At 48.4% G+C, this 23,308-nt stretch overlaps 1 protein-coding gene across 1 annotated transcript; it reads right to left on the reverse strand.

The window, feature by feature from the left end:
• Positions 1-16,196: 16,196 nt before the first annotated feature.
• Positions 16,197-22,796, reverse strand: LOC123070544 (uncharacterized). Its single transcript, XM_044493793.1, has 9 exons — positions 22,199-22,796; positions 20,337-21,589; positions 19,773-19,973; positions 19,591-19,677; positions 19,155-19,303; positions 18,944-19,079; positions 18,744-18,851; positions 18,531-18,661; positions 16,197-18,376 (listed from the first exon to the last, which is right to left on the reverse strand). The coding sequence occupies exons 2-9, from the start codon at positions 21,585-21,587 to the stop codon at positions 16,471-16,473; spliced, it is 3,969 nt and encodes a 1,322-aa protein (XP_044349728.1). The 5' UTR covers positions 21,588-21,589; positions 22,199-22,796; the 3' UTR covers positions 16,197-16,470.
• Between the last annotated feature and the right edge of the window lie 512 nt (positions 22,797-23,308).

Below are 23,308 nucleotides of genomic sequence, written 5' to 3' on the forward strand. Positions count from 1 at the left end.
CCGGACTCCGGAACCACTGCGGGTTCCGGCACGAAGTCCGGGAGGTTGCCCTGTGGCACCTCCGGAGCCTCCCCCTCCTTGCGGGTCCCCTCCTGGGATCCCACCTCGGCGTCCTCAGCATCGCGAGGGGTGGAGGTGGTCGGAATGGAGTCTACATCCGACGGAGCCAAGGACCCGCTTGATGAAGCGGGAAGATCATCCTCGGCCGGACTACAGGTAGTGTGCGGCATTAGAAGGACAGTATGTGGCACAAAAGAGAAATTATAAATCATTCAGGAATCCGGATACTTACGATCTTGCCGGGGGCTTGGCCCTTGAGGGCCACCCTTCGTCGCCACGTTGGCGTTGGCGGAACTGTCCGGAGGAAGGGTCCTTCCCCTCTTGGACCCTTCGGCCTCCCCCGCCGGGGAAGCCTTCCTCTTCCTCACTCCCCCCTCCTGGGGAGAGTCCTCTTTCTCCTCCTCGTCTTCGGGGGAGGAGTCCGCCTCGGAGCCATCTAACGATGAGTCCGATACCACCTGGCGCCGGGAACTCCTTCGGGTTCCCGTGGCCTTCTTCTTGGCCTTCTTCTCCGGTACCACATAAAGTGCCGGGACTAGCAGCCCCGTTAAACGGGTATCCGCTGGGTCTTCGGGGAGGGGAGCCGGACAGTTAACCTGTCCGGACATCCTCTACCAGTCCTGTTAAAGGCATTGGGAATTTTAGATCCCACAATAGAGTCAAACTATGAAAGAAATAAATGTCCCATAAAGGATAACATATCTTACCACACCGGCCGGGCTCTTGGTGCTGAATCCGCGATCTTCAGTCGCGGACGCGGGGGCTTCTCTACCCTTGAACAGCACCCTCCAGGCAGCTTCGTACGTCGTGTCGAAGAGCCCGCTCAGGGTCCGGTGCTGTGCCGGATCGAACTCCCACGGATTGAAGGCCCGTTGCTGGCAGGGGAGAATCCGGCGGATGAGCATGACCTGGATCACGTTGACAAGCTTGAGCTTCTTGTTCACCAGGGTCTGGAGACAGGACTGGAGTCCGGTCAGCTCCTCCGAACTGCCCCATAGCAAGCCCTTCTCTTTCCAGGAGGTGAGCTGCATGGGGGTACCAGATCTGAACTCGGGGGCCGCTGCCCATTTAGGGTCCCGCGGCTCGGTGATATAGAACCACCCCGATTGCCACCCTTTGATGGTTGCCACGAAGGCGCCCTCGAGCCAGAGGACGTTGGGCATTTTGCCCACCATAGCGCCTCCGCACTCCGCTTGGACGCCCTTCACTACCTTCGGCTTGACATTGAAGGTTTTCAGCCACAAGCCGAAGTGGGGCTGGATGCAGAGGAAGGCCTCACACACGACGATAAACGCCGAGATGTTGAGGATGAAGTTTGGCGCCAGATCGTGGAAGTCCAGGCCGTAGTAGTACATGAGCCCCCGGACGAAGGGATGAAGTGGGAAGCCCAGTCCGCGGAGGAAGTGGGGAAGGAATACGACCCTCTCATGGGGCCTGGGGGTGGGGATGAGCTGCCCCTTGTCGGGCAGCCGGTGCGCGATGTCGCTGGACAGGTATCCGGCGCCGCGCAGTTTTTTGATGTGCCCCTCCGTAACGGAGGAAGCCATCCACTTGCCTCCCGCTCCGGACATGGCTGGAGAAGGTTGAGGCGAGATGTGCGAACTTGGGCGCTGGAGCTCGAGTGCGCGGAGATGGATAAGCAAAGGAGGAAGAAGGCGTAGGTAAAAAATGTGGATCCTTATCCCCTTATATATGGGCGGACGAAGACTATGCGTCCCCACCAGCCTGGTAAAACTCGCTTATCTCCCAAGCGCCACCATCAATGGCGCGGTTGGGTTACCCACGTCCGTATTGATGGGAATCCCGGAATAAGGGGAACACGATCTCTGCTTCGACAAGACGTGCCAAGGAAACCGCTTCGCTAAACGCGCTGAGGTGGTATAATAAAAAACGATTCAAGTAAAGGCTTGGTGGTGGTATGACGTCATGCCACAAAATACGTCAGCAGATTGAACTTGTGTACATATTATTCTCTCTACGGTGGAATGTGGAATTTATTTTGCAGAGCCGGACACTATCCTGGTGTTCACAATCTTCTATGAATTATTCGGAGGAGGAACCCGCCTTGCAATGCCGAACAATATGCACGCCGGACTCATCGTCATTGAAGCCTGGTTCAGGGGCTACTGAGGGAGTCCTGGACTAGGGGGTGTCCGGATAGCCGGACTATCATCATCGGCCGGACTCCAAGACTATGAAGATACAAGATTGAAGACTTCGTCCCGTGTCCGGATGGGACTTTCCTTGGCGTGGAAGGCAAGCTTGGCGATACGGATATGTAGATCCCCTACCTTTGTAACCGACTCTGTGTAACCCTAGCCCTCTCCAGTGTCTATATAAACCGGAGGGTTTTAGTCCGTAGGACGAACAACCATTACAACAATCATACCATAGGCTAGCTTCTAGGGTTTAGCCTCCTTGATCTCGTGGTAGATCCACTCTTGTACTACCCATATCATCAATATCAATCAAGCAGGAGTAGGGTTTTACCTCCATCGAGAGGGCCCAAACCTGGGTAAAAACATCGTGTACCTTGTCTCCTGTTACCATCCGCCTAGACGCACAGTTCGGGACCCCCTACCCGAGATCCGCCGGTTTTGACACCGACATGCATCACTTGGTTGTTCGTTACCATCTTGAGGTTGATCTTGCCCTTGATCTTGTTCACGAGGTTGAGGGCCTTCACTTTGTTCTTCGAAAGCATGTGGGTCTTGGGTTGGTGATGGCTCCACTTGATGGAGCATTGTCCTTCTCCTTCAACCACAAGGGATTCCTCAATGGGTAGGATATGACCAACACCCTTCTTATGGCTTGGGGAGGAATTTCATCACCTACATCACAAGTACCACTTTTCTCCACTTGGGAGCCGTTATTCTCGTCAAACTCCACATTACACGTCTCCTCAATCAGTCTGGTGGACTTGATGAGGACACGGTAAGCATGAGAGTTTGTAGCATAACCAACAAATATGCCCTCATGAGCTCTAGCCTCAAATTTAGACAAACGAACACCTTTCTTGAGAATGAAACACTTACACTCGAACACCCGGAAGTACTTGAGGTTGGGCTTGTTACCGGTAAGTATTTCATAAGGATTCTTGTTCAAGCCTTTGCGGTGATAGAGCCGATTGGATGCATGACATGATGTGTTGATGGCTTCGTCCCAAAAGTTGTATGGAGACTTGAACTCCGGCATCATGGTCATTACCGCATCCATCAACGTCGGGTTCTTCCTCTCCACGACACCATTTTGTTGAGGGGTGTAAGGTGCAGATATTGATGCTTGATCCCCTCATCACTAAGAAACTCATCCAAGGTGTAGTTCTTGAACTTGGTGCCATTGTCACTCCTTATTGTCAAGATCTTTGCATCATGTTGACGTTGAGATTCATTTGCAAAGTCCATGACGGTTTGTTGAGTCTCACTCTTCCTCTTGAAGAAATATACCCAAGTGTATCTTGAATAATCATCCACAATCACCAAGCAATACTTTCTACCCCAAAGACTATCAAAGGATGGAGTGTTGGAAATATTCCCTAGAGGCAATAATAAAATGGTTATTATTGTATTTCCTTGTTAATGATAATTGTCTATTGTTCATGCTATAATTTTATTAACTGGAAACCGTAATACATGTGTGTACATAGACCACAACATGTCCCTAGTGAGCCTCTAGTTGACTAGCTCATTGATCAATAGATGGTTATGGTTTCCTGACCATGGACATTGGATGTCATTGATAACGGGATCACATCATTAGGAGAATGATGTGATGGATAAGACCCAATCCTAAGCATAGCACAAGATCGTGTAGTTCGTTTGCTAAGAGCTTTTCTAATGTCAAGTATCATTTCCTTAGACCATGACATTGTGCAACTCCTGGATACTGTAGGAATGCTTTGGGTGTACCAAACGTCACAACCTAACTGGGTGGCTATAAAGGTGCACTACAGGTATCTCCGAAAGTGTCTGTTGGGTTGGCACGAATTGAGACTGGGATTTGTCACTCCATATGACGGAGAGGTATCTCTGGGCCCACTCGGTAATGCATCATCATAATGAGCTCAATGTGACTAAGTAGTTAGTCACAAGAACATGCATTACGGAATGAGTAAAGTGACTTGCCGGTAACGAGATTGAACGAGGTATTGGGATACCGACGATCGAATCTCGGGCAAGTAACATACCGATTGACAAAGGGAATTGTATACGGGATTGATTGAATCCCCGACATCGTGGTTCATCCGATGAGATCCTCGTGGAACATGTGGGAGTCAACATGGGTATCCAGATCCCGCTATTGATTATTGGCCGGAGAACTGTCTCGGTCATGTCTGCATGGTTCCCGAACCCGTAGGGTCTACACACTTAAGGTTCGGTGACGCTAGAGTTGTTATGGGAAATAGTATGTGGTTACCGAAGGTTATTCGGAGTCCCGGATGAGATTCTGGACATGACGAGGAACTCCGGAATGGTCCGGAGGTGAAGATCGATATATTGGACGAAGGCTATTGGAGTCCAGAATTGTTCTGGGAGTATCGGGTGACGACCAGCGTGACCGAAAGGTGTTTCGGAGGCCCCGGCAAGTGTTGGGGGCCTTATGGGCCAAGGGGAGGGGGCACACCAGCCCACTAAGGGGTTGTGCACCCCTCCCAACCCCTCTCACGTAACCTGGAGAGGTGGGGGCGCCTCCCCTAGGGCAGCCGCCCCTCCCGGCTTGGGGGGCAAGTTTCCTAGGGGTGGGGGCGCCCAAACCCATCTAGGGTTTCCCCTGTGACAGCCACCCATCCCCTAGGGAACCCTAGGGTGCCTCCTCCACCCCCCTTACCCCTATATATAGTGAGGGAGAGAGAGGGCAGCCACACATTTCCCCTGGCGCAGCCCTCTCCCTCCTCCAACACCTCCTCCTCCTCCGTAGTGCTTGGAGAAGCCCTGCTAGAGAACCACGAGCTCCACCACCACGCCGTCGTGCTGTAAGAGTTCTCCCTCAACTTATCCTCTCCCCTTGCTGGATCAAGAAGGAGGAGATGTCCCTGGGTTGTACGTGTGTTGAACACGGAGGCGTCGTCCGTTCGGCGCTAGATCAGATCTTCTGCGATTTGAATCGCCGCGAGTACGACTCCATCATCCGCGTTCTTGTAACGCTTCCGCTTAGAGATCTTCAAATGTATGAAGATGCTCATCCTCTCCCTCTCTTGTGCTAGAATCTCCATAGATTGATCTTGGTGATGCGTAGAAAATTTAGAATTTCTGCTACGTTCCCCAACATGGAGGCCCAAAGAGATCCATGTGAAGGAGCTCCAAGGGTCTCTTCGAGTAGATGATAGTTGTGGGAGGGTGAGCCTTCTCATGTAGCTTTCCTTCGACACAAGCACTGCAAGCACGATCTTTGGCAAAACTAACATTTGTTAGTCCACGGACATGGTCCCCCTTGAGAAGACTTTGCAAATATCACATATTGATGTGTGCTAAATGGCGATGCCAAAGCCATCCACATCAACTTTAGCCATTTGGCATGTCGCGGTCTTAGTGGGTCGCTCCGAAAAGTTAATCACATAAAGACCGTTCTCGACATGCCCAACAAAGGCTACTTTAAGAGTCTTGCTCCACAAGAGGGCCACGGTATCAATATCAAAGAATGTGGCAAAGCCCATGAGTGCAAGTTGACGAACGGAAAGTAGATTGTATGCAAGGGACTCAACAAGCATGACTTTCTCGATCGTGAGATCATGAGAAATGACAACCTTGCCAAGACCCAATACCTTAGAGGACGAGGCATCACCCCACTCGATGTTGGTGGGCATAGAAGGGATCTCGTGCACGTCCACCACCAAGTCCTTGCTTCCGGTCATATGATTTGTGGCTCCACTATCGAGCAACCATGATCCCCCACCAGAAGCAAACACCTACAAGAGATCAATGCTTGGTTTTAGGTACCCATTTTGTAATGGGTCCTTTGATGTTAGTAACAAGGGTCTCAGGAACCCAAATAGACCATTCAATGTACTCATAAGGAGAACCAACAAATTTAGCATAAACATGCCCATCACTAGCACGGCACAACATGTAAGAGGGGTTAAAGTCGCCGGCTTTGTTGGAAGGGGTGGCATTGCCCTTTTTGACATTACCACCCTTCACATTGTTCTTCTTCTCCTTCGGAGCACCCTCTCCTTCCTTCACAAACATTTGCTTGAGAGGGGGAGGTCGTTTGGTCTTGTCGTTCTTCTTCTTGTTCTTGGAATTGGGTGCAAACCCAACTCCCTCTTTGCCAACAACTTCCTTTTGATTGCTCAAAAGGTCATTGAGGTTCTTCTCACCTTGTATGCACGTCACAAGGCCTCTCTCAAGTTGTTCTTTCAACTTGGCATTCTCCTCCACAAGATGCACATGCTCACAACATGGGTTAGTAGCATTTGCATTATCAATTAATACCAATGAGGAAAGGTGGATTTCTCCTTGGTTAGCTTCACTTGGAGTTGATCATGAGACTCCTTGAGGCTAGCATGAGCACCCTTCAAGACTTTGTGAGCCTTGTCGAGTAAATCAAACTCCTCCTTGAGTCTAGCATGGTCAACCCCAAGTTTAGCCTTCTCAGAATTTAGCACATGAGTTACAACAAGAGCATGATCAAGATCTTTCTTTAATTTGGCATGGTCATTGTTGTGTGACTCCTCAAGAGCCACACAATGCACACGCTCTTCCTCAAGAGCATTAGAGAGATCCGATATCTCATCGGCATAGTCACGACTATGACCTTCCATCTTAGAGATGGTTTCTTCATGAGCCTCGATCATGTCATTGGCTTCACCAAGTTGTTCCAAGAGAGCAACAAAGTGCTTCTTGGATTTGCCCTTGAGCTTACTCATAAAAGACTCAAACTCATTTACTTCCTCATTAGACCCCTCACTTTCATCAATGCAATCCATGAAGGAGGGATTAGTAATGATGGTAGTTTTGATTTGGGGGTTACCTTGTTGGTGGCTTTATCCATGAGGCAATTGGCGGTGATGTTCTCGTTGGGTGAGTCAAAGAGGGACACCCATGGAGTTGTTGCAATGGCAACGGAGGCCATGTCCATGGCTTCACTATCTTCATCATCATCATCATCCTCATGGTATTCTTCTTGAACCACAAACCCTCTAGTTGGGGTCTTCTTGGTGAAGTTGTTATTGTTGGGGAAAGACTTGGCTTTGTCTTTTCGGATGAGCTTGTCACCATTGTCTTCCCTCTTCTCGTAAGGGCATTCCGCAACAAAATGGCTCACATTGCCACAATTGTAACATGTTCTCACACGTTGCTTGCCGTTGAAGCTACTTGAGTTATTCTTGTTAAAGCTTGGCCTTGAGTTCTTCTTGCTCCAAAATTGCCTTGAAGCAAGAGCCATGTGTTCATGATAATCATACTTAGTATCTTCGGGGTTGCTCTCATCTTCTTCCTCATCATACTCTTCTTCCACACTAACCTAGGCCTTCAAGGCAAGGTTGGGCTTCTTTGCTCTTTGAGAACGTAACACCGCATTGTCAGCGGTCTTGTCCAAGATGCTCATGGCCACAAGCTCATCCAACACTTCACTTGAGGACAAAGTGTGAAAGTCCGGCCTTTGACGAATGACGGAGGACATGGCCTTGTGGTAAGGCATCATGGCCTTGAGAAATTTGCTACTTGATCCAATTGTCATCTATATCCTTGCTCCCATGATCTCAGAGTGAGACCGCGAGAGTAGCTAATCTCCGATAGAGCTCACTAGGTTCTTCATCTTCTTTCATTGCAAACTCATCGGCTTCATCTTGGACAACTTCATAGTTGGAGCGTTGAATGCTTGTGCTTCCCCTGTAGAGAGAAACAACATATCGCCATGCATCCTTGGCCACGGTGAAGGGTCGGAGATGAGCAAGATCTTCGGGTGGAATTGCATCTTGGATGATGAAGAGAGCATTCTCATTGAATTGATTATCCACGGCTTCTCGGGGGGTGAATTTGCTTCGGTCATGCGGATAAAAACCTTCTTCAATGATTCTACAAAGGTTAGTATTAACATGGTTCAAATGACTCTTAAAGCGATAAACCCAAGAATCAAAGTCCCCATTTTTTTCAATCTTAGGGGGAGGACCGGCATGATTCAAATGAGTGGAAGGAATCGGTCCACCATAAGTAAGTGGAGGTTCCACATGGGAGAAGATGTCGTTGCCATTTTTACCACTAGTAGAAGGAGCCTTTCATCGGATCACCCACGGCTTCAATGAAGTTAGCATCCGTCACCTTGTTAGTGGGATCACCCACTTTCATCGGCGCGATAGATAGTTTAAGCCCTTCTAAGGATTTATTAAACATGCTTTCAACGTCGGCCGTCATGGAGGTTTTCAATGTGTCCAAAGCCGCATTGAATTCCTCACGAGATACCGCGGTTCCCCCATCGGCCGTAGACGAGACCGGATTCACACCGGAGTGCCCCTCTGCACCGTCTACGGTGTCAACCATACTCTTCGGACGGTGAAGTCCTTAATGAAGAGACGAGGCTCTGATACCAATTGAAAGGATCGATATAGTTGACTAGAGGGGGGTGAATAGGCAACTTACAATTTTGAGCCTTTTCTTTATCAATTTAAACTTTGCATCAAAGTAAGTTGTCTAGATATGTAACTAGGTGAGCAACCTATATGATGCAACAATAACAAGCACACAAGCAAGCAAGAGATGCAACACAATATAAGCTTGCACAAGTAAAGGTACGAAATAACCAAGAGTGGAGCCGGTGAAGACGAGGATGTGTTACTGAAGTTCCTTCCCTTTGAGGGGAAGTACGTCTCCGTTGGAGCGGTGTGGAGGCACAATGCTCCCCAAGAAGCCACTAGGGCCACCGTATTCTCCTCACGCCCTCACACAATGCGAGATGTCGTGATTCCACTATTGGTGCCCTTGGAGGCGGCGACCGAACCTTTACAAACAAGGTTGGGGAAATCTCCACAACTTAATTGGAGGCTCCCAACGACACCACGGAGCTTCACCACAATGGACTATGGCTCCGAGGTGACCTCAACCGTCCAGGGTGCTCAAACACCCAAGAGTAACAAGATCCGCAAGGGATTAGTGGGGGGGATCAAATTTCTCTTGGTGGAAGTGTAGATCCGGGCCTTCTCAACCAATCCCTAGAAAATCAACAAGTTTGATTGGCTAGGGAGAGAGATCGGGCGAAAATGGAGCTTGGAGCAACAATGGAGTTTGGGGATGGAAGAGGTGAGTCTTCTTGGAGAAGAAGACCCCTTTATATAGTGGGGGGGGCACATCCAACTGCTATGCAGCCCGCAGCCCGCATCTGGGCGGTACTACCGTTGCTTGAGTGGTACTACCGCTGTGGCAAGCAGGCATAAGGCACCCTTGGTTGAGGGAAGAGGAGTACACGCACTAGGGTGGTACTACCGCCTTGAGAGTGGTACTATCGCCGATAGGCGGTACTGCCGCTTCCTACAGCCGCTGGAAAAACAGGGGAGGGTAGCGAGCTGAGCGGCAGTGGAGCGGAAGTAGGAGCGGTACTACCGCCAATAGGTGGTACTACCACACCCTACTGCCGTCCCTACTACCGCCCCCTTGCGTGGTCTTTTACGAAAACCCGACACGAAAAAGTCGATACCATAGCAGGGGTGGTAGTACCAGCGGTACTACCGCCGATAGGCAGTACTACCGCCCTGGTCGTGGTACTACTGCTTAGCACAAGGCACCCCTTGTTTTGCACAACATGGAAACTCCAACAGGCAGGAAGAAAGCATGGGTTCAAGGAAATGTGTACGTGATGATTCCACCCATACTCTTCTGAAACGGATCCCCTCTTGATAGTACGATTATCCCTATGACTCGATTCCACCAAAAAGAAACGAAGGAAAATAATCTGTCTAAAGTGAAGTCCTCGAGGGGTAACAATCGCAAAGTTCCCTTATATTAGATCACCTGAAACACTTAGTGCACACGATTAGTCCGCAAACGTATTGTCATCAATCACCAAAACTACTTAAGGGATAAATATGCCCTTACAATAAGCATTCATTAACAATCAGTAAGAAGAGAATGGAGGTGTTGTTGTTCTTGATATTTAGTTTTTTCTTCTTCCTTGGTACTGATGAGGAAAATAATGTCGTACAATCTCACATACTACCTATCTTTTAACTTTTTCTCACACATTTCCTTGTGTTCATCCTTGTGCTCCATGAGTCATTTTGTACTATATTATGTAATCAGTTTACTGCTATATGCCTTTGTTCAGTGCTCCTTGGTTGGATGCACTTGGTAGTAGTATTGTACTAGGCTTTAGATCAATTAGTTTAGGAATTTAGTAAATTCTTTTTTTGTTAAGTTTGATTAATTTTACCAACCTTGGTAGATTTTCCTTTTTGATAAGTTTGCTACTGGTATTTCTCTATGTCGTCATGACAGTTTGAATTTGACATGTTTTACATCATGCTTCTTTACTTCAAAGCATGTGCTACGCTTCAGCCAACTGATTTGGAGGCATCGCCGACTGGACATCAGAAGTTGCAAAGCCCCCTCGATGGTGCTTTGGAGCATCGCCACCACTCCCGCAATGCCGGCGATTTGCAACATGGCAGATGTTGTGGTGACAGATGCAGCAGAGATGCCGCGGCGCCCCTCCGATTTTCAGCATGTCGCATGTTGTGTCGGGGTGTGGTGGTGGTGGTCGGCGCCGCCCCTCCTAGTTGCGGCACTCCTCGGCCCTCGCAGGAATGGCTCGTAGTGGTTGTTGCCATGCTTTGCATCATCAGTTGTGGTCATGCGGGCTGGCAGAATCGCAGTGGGTCATGTCTCTGAAGAGGATAACAGGGAGAGTGCGTGTGCCCACTAGGCACATGACAATTGCGCGAGGCACTTGATTCTACATTAAAAATTAGAGTATAGTTTATGTAAGTGGTATGTGAACTAGGAAGAGCAATGGTTGAATTGTGGTCAGTGGAAGAGTGATGGGTGAACTGTAAACAGTGACGTATTGTGAACTAGACGTGTATTTGATGCATAATTTCTTTGAACTATGGGCGTGTTTGGTTGCCGTAGTCTACAGTAACTGCATTGCATAGCCTTCTCAGCTCATTCTGGTTATGCAAATGCAGGCTCAAATGCACCATGTGCAAGTTGTTTGGTTGCTTGCATGGGCAGAACCACGCTGCCTGGTGTTTGGTTGCCTGCATGTTAGTGGACAAGCCCAAGGCATGTTGTTTGGTTGTATGCAACGCTTGGTGTGTGGTTACCTCTTTGTGTAGTTGCTGAGGTTACCAGCACACTGCGGCACAATCATGTACCACACATCATAAGCAGAGCAGAGCATAAACAGAGCATCAACTACTTAACAGCATAGTTTAGATAACATAGTACCACACATCATAACGATAGTTCAAATAGTTCAGTGCACTAACCATAAAGGAGACTCGATAGTACTTAGGAAGGAGGTGCCCCAGCCCTAGTCCTTGGCGGCGAAGGCTTCGTCGTGCTTCCCGCACTTGTTGACCACCTCAATGCTATCGTCGTCGAAGATGATGACCTTGAGGGTGTCGGGAGTGAGGAGCTTGAACGTCACCATGTAGCCGATCTTGATCTGATGAACGGCGGCGTAGGTGGCCCAACCCTGATCCAGGGTCACCCTACCGTTCATCATCTTCACCGTCACCTTCCAGGAGCAGCCGATGTTGTTCCTGAGCTTGAACTCCGTCGGCCGCGACGAAGTGCTTGGTGAAGTCCAGGGGCATGGGGATGCACTCAAGCTTCGGTGAAAGGATGACCTTGCAGAAGTGAGTTGGTCCATCCTCCTCATGGTAGTGGTCGTAGTTGCGGCGCTTGTTGCTGGCGGGCTCCTCCATGCTCTCGTCGTCGCCAACCTCGGTCGTCTTCGGTTCTTCCTCGGCGGTGGGCGGCAGCACCACCTCGGGCATTGGATGAACCGGCTGCTTGCCCTTGTTGTCAATGCCCGGGAGCACCTCCGTGCCCATCTCATTGGTCTCCTCGATTTGCACACAGTTCATGGAGTTAGGCACGACATAGAGTTCATGGCTTATTGAAGAGCATGTAGTTAAAACGACATGACTGTCACTCTTCCTCCTCTCCATCGCGCCTATATTTACTCATCCTGCCCACCACTACTTACCCACCCCCTCTCTTCTCTCACTATCAACCTTCCTCCTCTCCATCGCCATGAGCTCCAGCTCCAGCTCCAACACCAACCCCTTCCCTTGGGGTATTGGCTGGAGGGCCTTCTTCCTCTGGTGGTTGGCTGGTGACCGCACCAAGTTCGAGAACACCATGGAGGTGTGCCCGAACTTCGGCTCCATGCCTGACATGCAGAAGGAATCTGATGCAGTGCTCATGAGGGCCACCGCACAAGAGTTGAAGACGCTGATTTCTGACCCAGCGAAGGCGCGATGGCAGTCGACATTATTCGCTAGACCATGAATCAAGTCGTCTCCGATGACGCTAAACAGAGGAAGAAGTGGTCCAAGTACAAGAACTACTGGGCTCCTAATGACCGCCGTGCCGCAGTGTACTGGGAGATGGCAATCGTGCCGCCGGCAGTCATGGGTGGGGAGCCTAAGGAGGAGGAAGAACTGGTGCAGATGCCAGCGAGGGCACCGGAGCTAGGCCGTCGTACTTGGTAGATCGACCTCGACTCAGCCGAGGACGACGACGACGACCCACCGCCCCGCACGACGATGAACAAGAAGATGAAGGCCAGCCACTCGACCCGCCGCTCCGCACACCCGTGACGACCGCCGCGGTTAGCTAGTGTCCGTTGTGTACCCCCAATCCCCCTTCTACTCCATCCGCATCTACCTCTATTCCGATCTTGCATGAACTCGTATGAACTAGTATGAACTACTATGAACTGCCATGCTTATCTGCCTCTATTCCCCATTCCCCTCTTCGTTGTGGATCGAATCTACCGCCGGATCGAACGCGAAAAAGTAGTGCATGACGAACAGAGAAGTGCTTACCGCCAATGCTGCAGGCCAGGTGATGATCCGCTCGTCGGTAATGGAGTTCAGTGGTCTTCTTGCTCTCCTCCGACCCGCCGCCGCCGGTGAGAGTTGGGAGAGTGGGGGAGAGTGGAGAGATGGGACGGTGAGAGGCGGTGAGGCTAATAACTGACGGTGCTTCGGGAAGCAACGCGGCTTCTCGAGCGTGGCCGCGCGCGCGCAACCGCCGCCGCCCATGTGCACCGCTCGGGCCCGGCCCTGGAGAAACTACCGATTCGAGCATTCCCAGGGAGTCAGGCCCAGGATTGCTTTAAGGTTCGTGCCATGTGGGCCGAACAGTAAAAGCGAGCAACCAATCGGTCCGTTTGCATCCCGTGCGAGACTGGCCGGGCCTCATGCAAGCAACCAAACATGGCCTATGTGGTGAACTGATGTACAAGTTTGTGGTTGCTGGATGGGTTGGACCCACGGGTTGAACCAACACTTGAAATTGTTTGGACCAACCAAGAATGTTCATTCGCCAAGTACTACATATTCAGGGAGCGTTCGGTTTCCAAATACATGCGTGAGCACAATGAATGCGTGAGCGTTCGGTTTCGAAGGGTTGGTCGGTGCATCTCCAGCTGCTCCGCTGCACAATGAATGCCACGAGTCCACATTGCCGCTTTCCACATTGCCCCATCTCCATGAGCTCAATATGGTACTGATGAGGTTGTAGTGCGTACCCAGACAAGAGGCACAATGTTGTGTTAATGATGCTTAGAACAGCCTGGTTGAATCGGACCTTTTTTTCTTTTTTCGAAACACGATTCTTTAGGACCCGATTCATTAAAAATGGTCGAAAAGAATTGTGCGGTTAATTAACAAAAAATCGAGCGAAAACCGTCACAGCATGCTCGCAAAAACAAGGCACACAGGGTGACCTGGCAACCCACACAAGAACGCACACACGCCGCCGAGGAGAAGAGTGTCGTCGAGGTTGCATCCCGGCGTCATCGTCATCACACCTCCGCGAGGGCGACTCCGACTTCCTCATCGACAACCACCGAAGAAGCCCTCACCGTAAACAAGCGTCGAGGCTTGTGCCGGCCGATGCCAACAGTTAGCCACACGCGCCGGCGAGCAGGAAGCTCCGACTCTGACGACGAGCATTGCGGGAGAAAAGTGTTGGTCTTGCGCCGAGCCAGCGCCACAGCCGACCAACCGTCTCGTGTCATCGTCATCGCAAGGGTCCCTCCTCAGCAACTCCGACTTTAGGAAGACAAAATGATGCACGGTGACTCCTTAAACACGCTGGAAGAGACCGAGTACCAAGAACCATCAGCAAACCTGACTCCGCCCAAAACCGCCATCTTTGCCACATACAAGAAGCCCACAAACATCCGCATTGCCGGACGGGCACCTGCCGACCGCAATGTTGTGGTCCAGTCCCATGGAGCGCGCAAACGGGATCCGACGCTCTTCAAGGCGACGCCCCCAAAGAGGGAAGCGACGATGTCGACGCCGTCGACCGGCCTAACCGGGCCTTAGGCTTTCACCCGAAGAGCAAGATCCGAGGGTGAAGGAGGATATTGGTCTCCTCGACGACGCCTCTAGGAAGGTAAACCAATGCCAACAGGCGCCGACGCCACCGGCCGACAAGATCCCGGCAAGCTTTCACCTGGAGAACCCAACACCACCGGCACCCCCACGCACAGCAACTCCACTGACCCGCCCACCTCCATCAGCGCCACCGCATCAGCAGCACCGGGGAGCCACCATGAACCACTCGCTGCCGGCAAGGAACACCAGCGAGCCAGACGAGGGCGTTGTTGCCCCGTCCTGACACGCCAGGCAGGAGCTGCCGGACCGCAGCCCCGCATCCCGCCGACATCGCCACCCGCTGGAGGCCCTGCCTGGAGCCGACCAACCGCAAGATGTTGTAGCCTACCGCCGGCGACGCCGCCATGCCGTGCCGCACAATAGGGCGAGACCCTCCCCACCGTGAGATCCCGTCGTTGGACAGAGAAGAGCCCCGCCGCCCGGCGGCCTCCTCCGGCAACGGCGAGGGAAGGTATGGGGCAAAGGGGGCTGCTAGGGATCTGCCCGTGGTGGTGGCACGGGCGATGCGGGGGACGGGGTGGGTTGTCGATGAAATTTTCGTTTCGAATCGGATTTGAAGAGCTCGATCTCACGCTAGAGTAAGGGGGTATTGTTGTGCAAGGGGGGCGGTGCACGTGTTTCCTTCCATGCCTGCTGGTCACCGTGCACCGTGCTTGAGGTTGATGGAGTCGGACCTACGCAGAACTGGTGCAGGTGTCACGCACTGACCCACAGACGGCACAAGAACCATAAACGACGCATATCTCTGAAACTGAAACTAATGCTGCACAGACATGGCACTGTAAATAAAAGGCATTACAGACTGAAATACTCCCACATGAAAGAATACCCTTGCACGCACAGATCTCCATACACCATTTAAGCACGGTGGCCCACGGCACAAAACAAAATATAGACATCGATCGAAATATACCATGCATCGATCTGCCGCTTAATTATTTCAGTATCGTTACTAACCTGTTGTACGTCCTACTTTTCTCCATCCCCTTCTGTCACATGGTCAGTTTGTGTGTCAGTTTTTTTTTAAAGTGTCTTCCCGTTTGAATGCCTCCCCCTCGTTGCAACTCTATCCTAGATATTCTCCCATTCTATTTAACGATTTACATGCTTGATATCTTCTAAAATGAAATTTTGCGTTATAACTATTTGAACATATGTGTTTATACCGACGAGATATTTTAAACAAGACCTATAGAAAACTCGATGAAACTTGGTACATACAGTAGTTTTTACATTTTCGTAAGGCCTCTCCACGTTCCATATTTGAATTTTATAATTTGTAAAAATATATTCAAGAGTGATGTTATTTCAATGTTCTCTTCACAAGGAACATAAATATGCAAATTTATCATAAATCAAACTTACAGTTCAAAAGATAAAATAAATTTAAATTTTAGAATCATATGAAAAAGAAACCTGAGTGAGCGTAGTACTACTCGTCTCTACTTTTGTGAGTGAGAGGAGAGATATTGCAGGTATAACTACGGGGAAAAGTAGTCAGGAGAAATAGTGACCGATTGATATGACATAAATTAAGTAGAACAAGTGGTCATCAATTCAGGTTAACTAAGCAAACACAGCGACCAGATGCATGCAGCTATCCGAATCTCAAAGAAAACCAGTGGCTGATACATGCACGATATATACCATGCATGGTAGAATGTCTTCTCTCCAAAACATAGCAGGCGTGTCCGCAGCAATAGGGAGCTAGAGCGACACAGTGGCCCCACGGCACACACCAAAAGGAGGTTGCCTCACCTACACATTAAAGCAACAGCGGAGACAACTACTGTGCATTTATAACAAAATGCACCACAGCAACTGTTTGATGACCAGCCATATCACCTGAACTGCACACTCACGCTTGTATAAGGTGCATTGCCAGTAGAAAGCCTGTCAGTGCTCTCGTGCTTACCCTCCAGGCTGACTTCATGCTTGACAATTAAGGTGTGGCTGCTACTTCCAATTATTAGTTGCACCTCCCCTAGTACCTGAACCTCATCACTGGCAGACACAGCGAGTACATGGCGATCAAGCGGTAGACTCACTGTCAAATAGGTTGCTTCCTGATTGCCTGACTCAATAGGCATGGAAAACCTGAGCCAATCAAGCCTCTCGCGGTCGAATAGTTTGACTCCTTGGCTAAACCTCTTGATCATCGCCGTGATACCACCATATACTGCTGAACGCAGCCTTACTGTTTCTTGCGGGCAAGGAAAATGCAGCTTTAACTGCACGTTCGCCTCCACAGCATGAGTTAGCACCGCATAGCTCACATCCAAGTGTCGACCTTGGATTGTCGTGATCCTGTGATTGGTCACCGTGTTTTTTTCCCTTCCATCCCATTCAAATTCCCATTGAGCCGCATCGCCCTTTTCCTCAACAGTTTTCCGGGGGATATCAACTTGAAGAAGGAAACCTGTATCAGCTGGAATCGCCGCTTCAAAAGGCCCCGTCAAAGTCAACATGCCACCCTTCAAATTTGCTTCCCTGTCCTCATAACCATAGATGTACTGGCTGTGACATCCATCGAACAGAGCAATAGTGCCAAGGATGGGGGAGTCAGCATTGATGGAAAATATTTCGACCAAAGGTCGGATGTAATACTGCTTCATCAATTGGTCAGAAATGCGGTCTACAGCACTGGTTCCACTGCCAGAGTCTGCAGCATCAACTACCTCATCGCTGCCACCACCAGAAAAGCCTCCTCCCCTTCCAAACTCACCGCCACCAGAAAAGCCTTCTCCCCTTCCAAACTCACCGCCACCAGAATAGTCTTCGCCCTCTCCGCATTCATCACCACCAACAGGGCCATCTCCCGCTCCAGAGTCACCTTCACCAGGAGGGACTTCTTCCTTTTCTTCTCCTCCTCTGTTTTTCTGTTCTTCTCCTTGTGCATGTTCTTGGTTTAAAATAAGCGCTACAGCAGCGGCAGCTAACTCTATATTAGTGATTCCGAGTGCCACCAAGAATCTCTTTTCTGACCAGTTAAAGCTCGTATCACGGGACCAGCTATGCATTCCATTTGAAATATGCTTCCAGTTCCATATATAATCCACTAACTTTCCAATCAAGTTAAACCGTTGTTGGCGGGCCCAGTTGATATTCATGTGATCATGATTATGAAAGAGCCTTGTTGGCTCGCATAATCTCAGTGCAATTCCAGCACACGCACGTAGGACAGACGCCAAGTATGTATCATGTGTGTGGTCAGTAAGCCAACGCACATCAGGGTAGTCAAGGAGCAAAGATGCATCATCCTTCATATTTTCTGGCGACAGGTTCAGTTGGCACATGGCTATTTTTACCACTTCATTGTCAGGTCTGGGATCACTGAATTTAGTGCCACACACCATGTTGGCATAGCTGGTGCCGGCTTCTAAGAAGGTTGAATCTGGGATGAGTTGAACACTACCAATGTTGTAGCTATCCGGCTGCTTGCTATAACCTAGCTCATACCACTTCCCATGTTTATTCTGGAAACCCACGAAATATACATTGTCTCCTCTGACAGCAAGAATCAACACTAAATCCTCCCCTAGTACGAGATGGATTAGCACCCATCTTGATGGCTGTGCTCCAGGCCTTTGCTTCTCCAGAACAGGACGGTCTTTAATGGTCTTAGCATCATTGTGCTCAGAGAGCACCTTACGGAGCTTGTCAATAAACTCATTGTAATCATTCAGATCACCTGACTGAATATTATAAGTGATTCTCACAGCATCGTTCCATTTCAATCGCTTGCAACTGCTCAAAAGGGTAGATAACCATTATCAGCAACTATAGCAAAGACCAAAGGTGGCCTGACAGCAAAACAACCATATGACTCTATTCATTGTGGATTGCATTAATGGTATGTTAATAACATAGGCCTGTGCCAACTATCACAGAAGAAGTTAACCTTTCGAGTATAGCGATCCTCTCCATAATGTCGGCAGTCAAGAGGGCGGGGTCAGCATACTTGGGCCGGTTTTTTTGCTCCTCCTCTTTCTCATCAAGCCATTTTTGTATACTGGAACAATGAAGTTTAGCCTACATAACAAACAAACAAATAGATCATTGTACATGATTTATCAAGAAATCATCGAATTTTAACCATGTCTTTATGGTTTACCTCGGCATTGTCAATTGACTCCACAAACACCAAACATTTCTTCAAATCCTCAATGAGGCGAGGTCTCTTTTTAGACTCATTGTACCGTGTCTCCATAGGTTTACCGATCTGCAAGAGGCCGCACATTTGTGTCATGTCGAAACTGACAGGACATAAAAAATGAAATGCAACCATCAAATAGTGAAAATAGCGTGGCGTACCCCTTTAAGTTTGGCAAGCATATCAACGTAGTCATCGATGTCGTGCTGTCCAGACAATGAATCTTTAGTGGCTTCCAAGGTCTTTGTAAATGATACTTTATCTTCAACTTCCATATATTGATCGTACTTTGTGCCACTTAGCTACGAAATAACTAATGTCAGAGATTTTACATTATTTCCAGAAGAGTGAAAAACAAGGAATGGATGGAACCTTTTGAAGAAATGAAAAGTACTAGTTATGTAACCCAAGACATCATTCTTTATTGCCTCCAGTTTAGCAAAATCTCTCTCTTTCTCCTTAGTCGTGAGCATATCTTCGGTCCCCATTTCACCATCAAATTCAAGCTCTGCAAATTCAACCTAGAATTTAATAGGAATGAAGTTAGTTTATTTGCACATGCGAAACAGACAATATCTTACTTCCTAAAGTAAAAAATGACATTGCTTTTCTTTCTAATACAAAACAACACTTTGGTATCATTCCTTTTTTTTTGGCATGAAAGTCACAGATGGAACTTCAAAGTCAGTAACATTCATATGAAAAAACAATAAACATAATTACGATATGCCCAGGTAAAAGCTAGCCACAAGGCTCAGCTTGTAAGTCAAGGAGCACATTGCAGGTATTAAGGAATATCTTACGTAACTGGTTCAACTGATAGTTTCCCATAGTCGTCAATAGTGAACTGGACCTCTGAAGTTGTGTTTCCACCACTGTTGGAAGGCCATTTGAACTACGTATACAAAATGTAAACATTGAGAATAATGTGGCCAATATTTAGATTCATGGACTATGATAAATAGCGAAGACGAAAACTCAAAACTGTACCTTGCATCTGCATATCTTTGTAGGAGTTTTTGATTTCTCAGAAAATGCATATACGCTGAGCTCAGATGCATCAGGCGTAACAGATACAGATTGAGTGCATGGCCATGAAGCACCTTCCTTGAAAAGCTGGGTATGGTTGTCACCATTTTGAAGATTTTGCAGCCAACACACGGTAATCGAGAACGGGAATTGATCAATAATCTGCACAATGTAGCAAAACAAGGGTCAAGTAATATGCTAAAAAGGTAAACAAAACAAGGATCAGTTAATAGTGGTTCTCTTTCTCTAAAGCTGCCTCTATGCCCATGGGTGACGACAATACTAAGGACGTAACTTGAGAACAAAAGGGCTTCGGATAATTAGATGGCAAGGGGTTACAGATTTGAGAGAATACAATAAAAAAGAGGATGCGGAAGACAAGTGTATACATGAGTGATGACAAGTTGACAATGATGGATATAAGCAGTCGGCTGGATAATTGTTGTGGACCTTGAGAAGTTACAAAATTTAGCAGGTACGTAAGCGTGGTATTCCTATTATTCACAAGATTGAGGATCACATTACCTTAAGCCCCAGCATACTTTTCATTTTCTTCGAAACAACTTTATCGGGTGTCTTCTGGTTTGTGTTACCACGGAGAGCAGACTGTAGGGCACAGCCCTTAGCAACACTAAAGTTCGCAAACTTGCTATCCATGAAAGGCGCTTCTCCAAAGAACTCGGTAAGTATATCAATGATTGCAGGAACAGCACTGCCTGAACCTGTGACAACAGATTCAATTTTTGCAAGCTTCTCCTTTGAATTTAAGCCGGCTTCTTCCAAAGCTTTTTTAAGTAGGCTATTCATGCCAACCAGCGCTTTGTGACATATTTGACTGAAATCTGCTTTAGTTAACTCAAGACGATCTTCTTCCCCCTTCATTAAATTTTCAAGCAAAATTTCTGCATTAGACTGACCCTTGCATATTGTTTTCTTCACCCTTTCGCACTGATTGAAAAGCTTGATGCGGGCATGCTTATTTTGTATAACACTGATTTTTTGTTTATCTCGTAACTGCTTGGTGAAGTGCTCAAAGATGAGCATATCCAACTGCTTCCCACCAAGAGAGCTGTCACTTCCGTATGACAGAACTTTGAGCTCACCTTTCTTGAGCTCACCTTTCTTGTAATGTACAAAGGAAATTTGCATTCTAGAAAACCCAACATCTATGATGGCTATAAATCGCTCAGTTTTTCCCAGATTCTTTGAGTTGTAGTGCAGATATGCCAACGCTGTCGCTGTTGTCTCATGCAGCAGCCATGGATCAAGCCCTGCAATCTTTGCTGCATTACATACCGCATTTCTCTGCGGCACCGTGAAATATGCCGGCACTCCGATGCAGCATTTCTCCTCTTCCTTTTCCTCCTTGATGGACCTTAGACAAGACATGGCTTTCATTTTCAGATGGGAGAATATCATGCCTAACAGCTCCGCTGGTTTAAAGGCATGGTGATTCACATCAACAAGAACATATCCATCATCGCCTTCTCTGACTGAGAAAGGTGTAAAATTTAAATCAAGTTCATTAAATTTTACACCAATCAGTTGCTTGATACCATATATCAAATTGTCAGCTTCAGCCTGGCTCACATTGTTGTATTCTTCCTGAGCGTCACTATCCTTGGGAATACCTGGGTTGCGCCCCACAATCCGTTCTTTCTCCGTAAAGTGCACAGCTGAAGGGGTGTTTGTGCCTACAATATCAATTCCACCTTTTCCTTCCTTCCATACTGCTATTGTGCAGTCTTCACCGAAATCAAAGCCTATTATTCTCATTGCTGCAGATCAATCCATGCAAAAAAAAAAAAGTTAATGAGTTAGTTTAAATGCAAAATGTAAAATCTGCAACTGGCTTTAGCTTAAGTAAAACTGTCTTTCCAACAACAACAAAAACACACTTAATATCGTTAATATGCAGGCACACGTACAAGGAGGTTGCAGCAAAGCGTTTATCTTGCTACTAACACAGCTACACAATACGTATATCTCGTAATACTTCTGGATGGCTTAAGGATGTATGTTCTTACCAAAAAAAAAGGTTGTGCATTCTTGATGCAACATTATCGTGGAGCCTCAACACTAGAGGTGTAATTACCATGGTGAAGACGTAATTATCATGCTCTATGGTGATAAAGATGTCAAATGATGTAGTAACCACAGAGGTTACTACTTACCGATATGCCCATGATGTACATGCAACGATGGTAGTTAGGATTTTTTTACATGAAAGATATGCAAGTAGAATGGCAACAATTGTATTAAGCAGGAAGCAATCGCATCAATTGATTTAGCTCAATCGCATCAGTTCAATGGCATAAATTTTGTAGGCAGGAAGCAATTGCATCAACAAAAAAGAACAATATTAAGCTTGAAGCAGTGGTTACTACCTTATTCACTTGCTGGACAGATGAGGTACGGGAGATTGGAGAAGATCGCTGATGGCCGGGTCGTCCTGAAGATTGAAGTGCCTAACTGCAGTGGGCGCGCACCGTGCAGCCCGGGGGCAGTGCGCCGCAGTGCTGACTGCAGCTGGCCGACTCCCGGCTGAGTGGCTGAACACAGCCCACAGCCCCACAGGCCACAGGAGTTTGCGGCGAGGGACGGGAGGGGAGCGGCGACCCGGCGAGGAGAGAGGGGGGGGCGAGCCGTCCAGTCACCGGAGCCGGCTAGGAGAGGGGAGCACCGAGCCTCAAGCGGGTGAGGGGAGGGGAGCGGGCGGGGGCGGCGGGCAAACCGGGAGCATCCGGGCAGGCATTCTGGCGTAGTGGAGGGGGGAGCGGGCGGCGGGCGAGCCGGGGAGGGGAAGGGAGCAGCCGGCGAAGACGAGGACCGAGGGCGAGGGGAGGGGAGCGGCACTGCGGGCTGCGGCGGCTGCTTCTGGAAGCAGACGAGAGCCGAGGGGGTTTTTAGGGTTCTCGCTCGCTCTGTCGCTCACTCCCACTGAGGAGGGTGCGAGAGCCGAGAGAGTTTAGGGTTCTCGCTCGCTCTGTCGCTCACTGTGAGGAGCGTGGCTCCTATTTAGAGGGCTCCTCCTCGGCGCCTGTTGCGCCAGGAAAGTATGAATGTTTCTGGCCCACGGCCCATTTAGTGTTCCCTTCTTCGATCGATCGCCTTTTCTCTCGTACGTACGTTGTCCGCACGAGTTTTTTTTTGCTCGATTTTTCTGCTCACTCTCTTAGAGCTTACGGATTTAAAAAACCTAGAAATCAAAAGAGTTTTATGGTATTGATTTTTCTGTGAATTTGAAAATTTCCAATGAATCAAAAAAAATCATGGATCTGAAAAAAATCACAGATTTATAAAATTACCGATTTGAAGAAAAGTTCACAGATCTGAAAAAAGTTCACCAATTTTAAAAAGTGCTTCAATTTGAAAATGTTATGAAGCTTGAAAATAAGTTCATGAATTTCATAAAAGTTTGAAAATTGAAAATTAAAAAAAAATGCGGATTTGAACAAGTTCATCGATTTTGATTTTTTTGACAAATTTGAAAAAAA

This window comes from Triticum aestivum, chromosome 3B (genome assembly GCF_018294505.1).
Source record: "Triticum aestivum cultivar Chinese Spring chromosome 3B, IWGSC CS RefSeq v2.1, whole genome shotgun sequence".
Lineage (NCBI taxonomy): Eukaryota > Viridiplantae > Streptophyta > Magnoliopsida > Poales > Poaceae > Triticum > Triticum aestivum.

Excerpts from the sequence above, each read along its gene's own strand:
- LOC123070544 (XM_044493793.1), bottom strand. The coding sequence starts at position 21,587 with ATGAGAATAATAGGCTTTGATTTCGGTGAAGACTGCACAATAGCAGTA. Across the intron at positions 19,304-19,590 it reads GGAAACTATCAGTTGAACCA|GTTGAATTTGCAGAGCTTGA; the intron begins GTTACGTAAGAT and ends ATTAAATTCTAG. Across the intron at positions 19,080-19,154 it reads ACTTTTCATTTCTTCAAAAG|TGGCACAAAGTACGATCAAT; the intron begins GTTCCATCCATT and ends TTCGTAGCTAAG.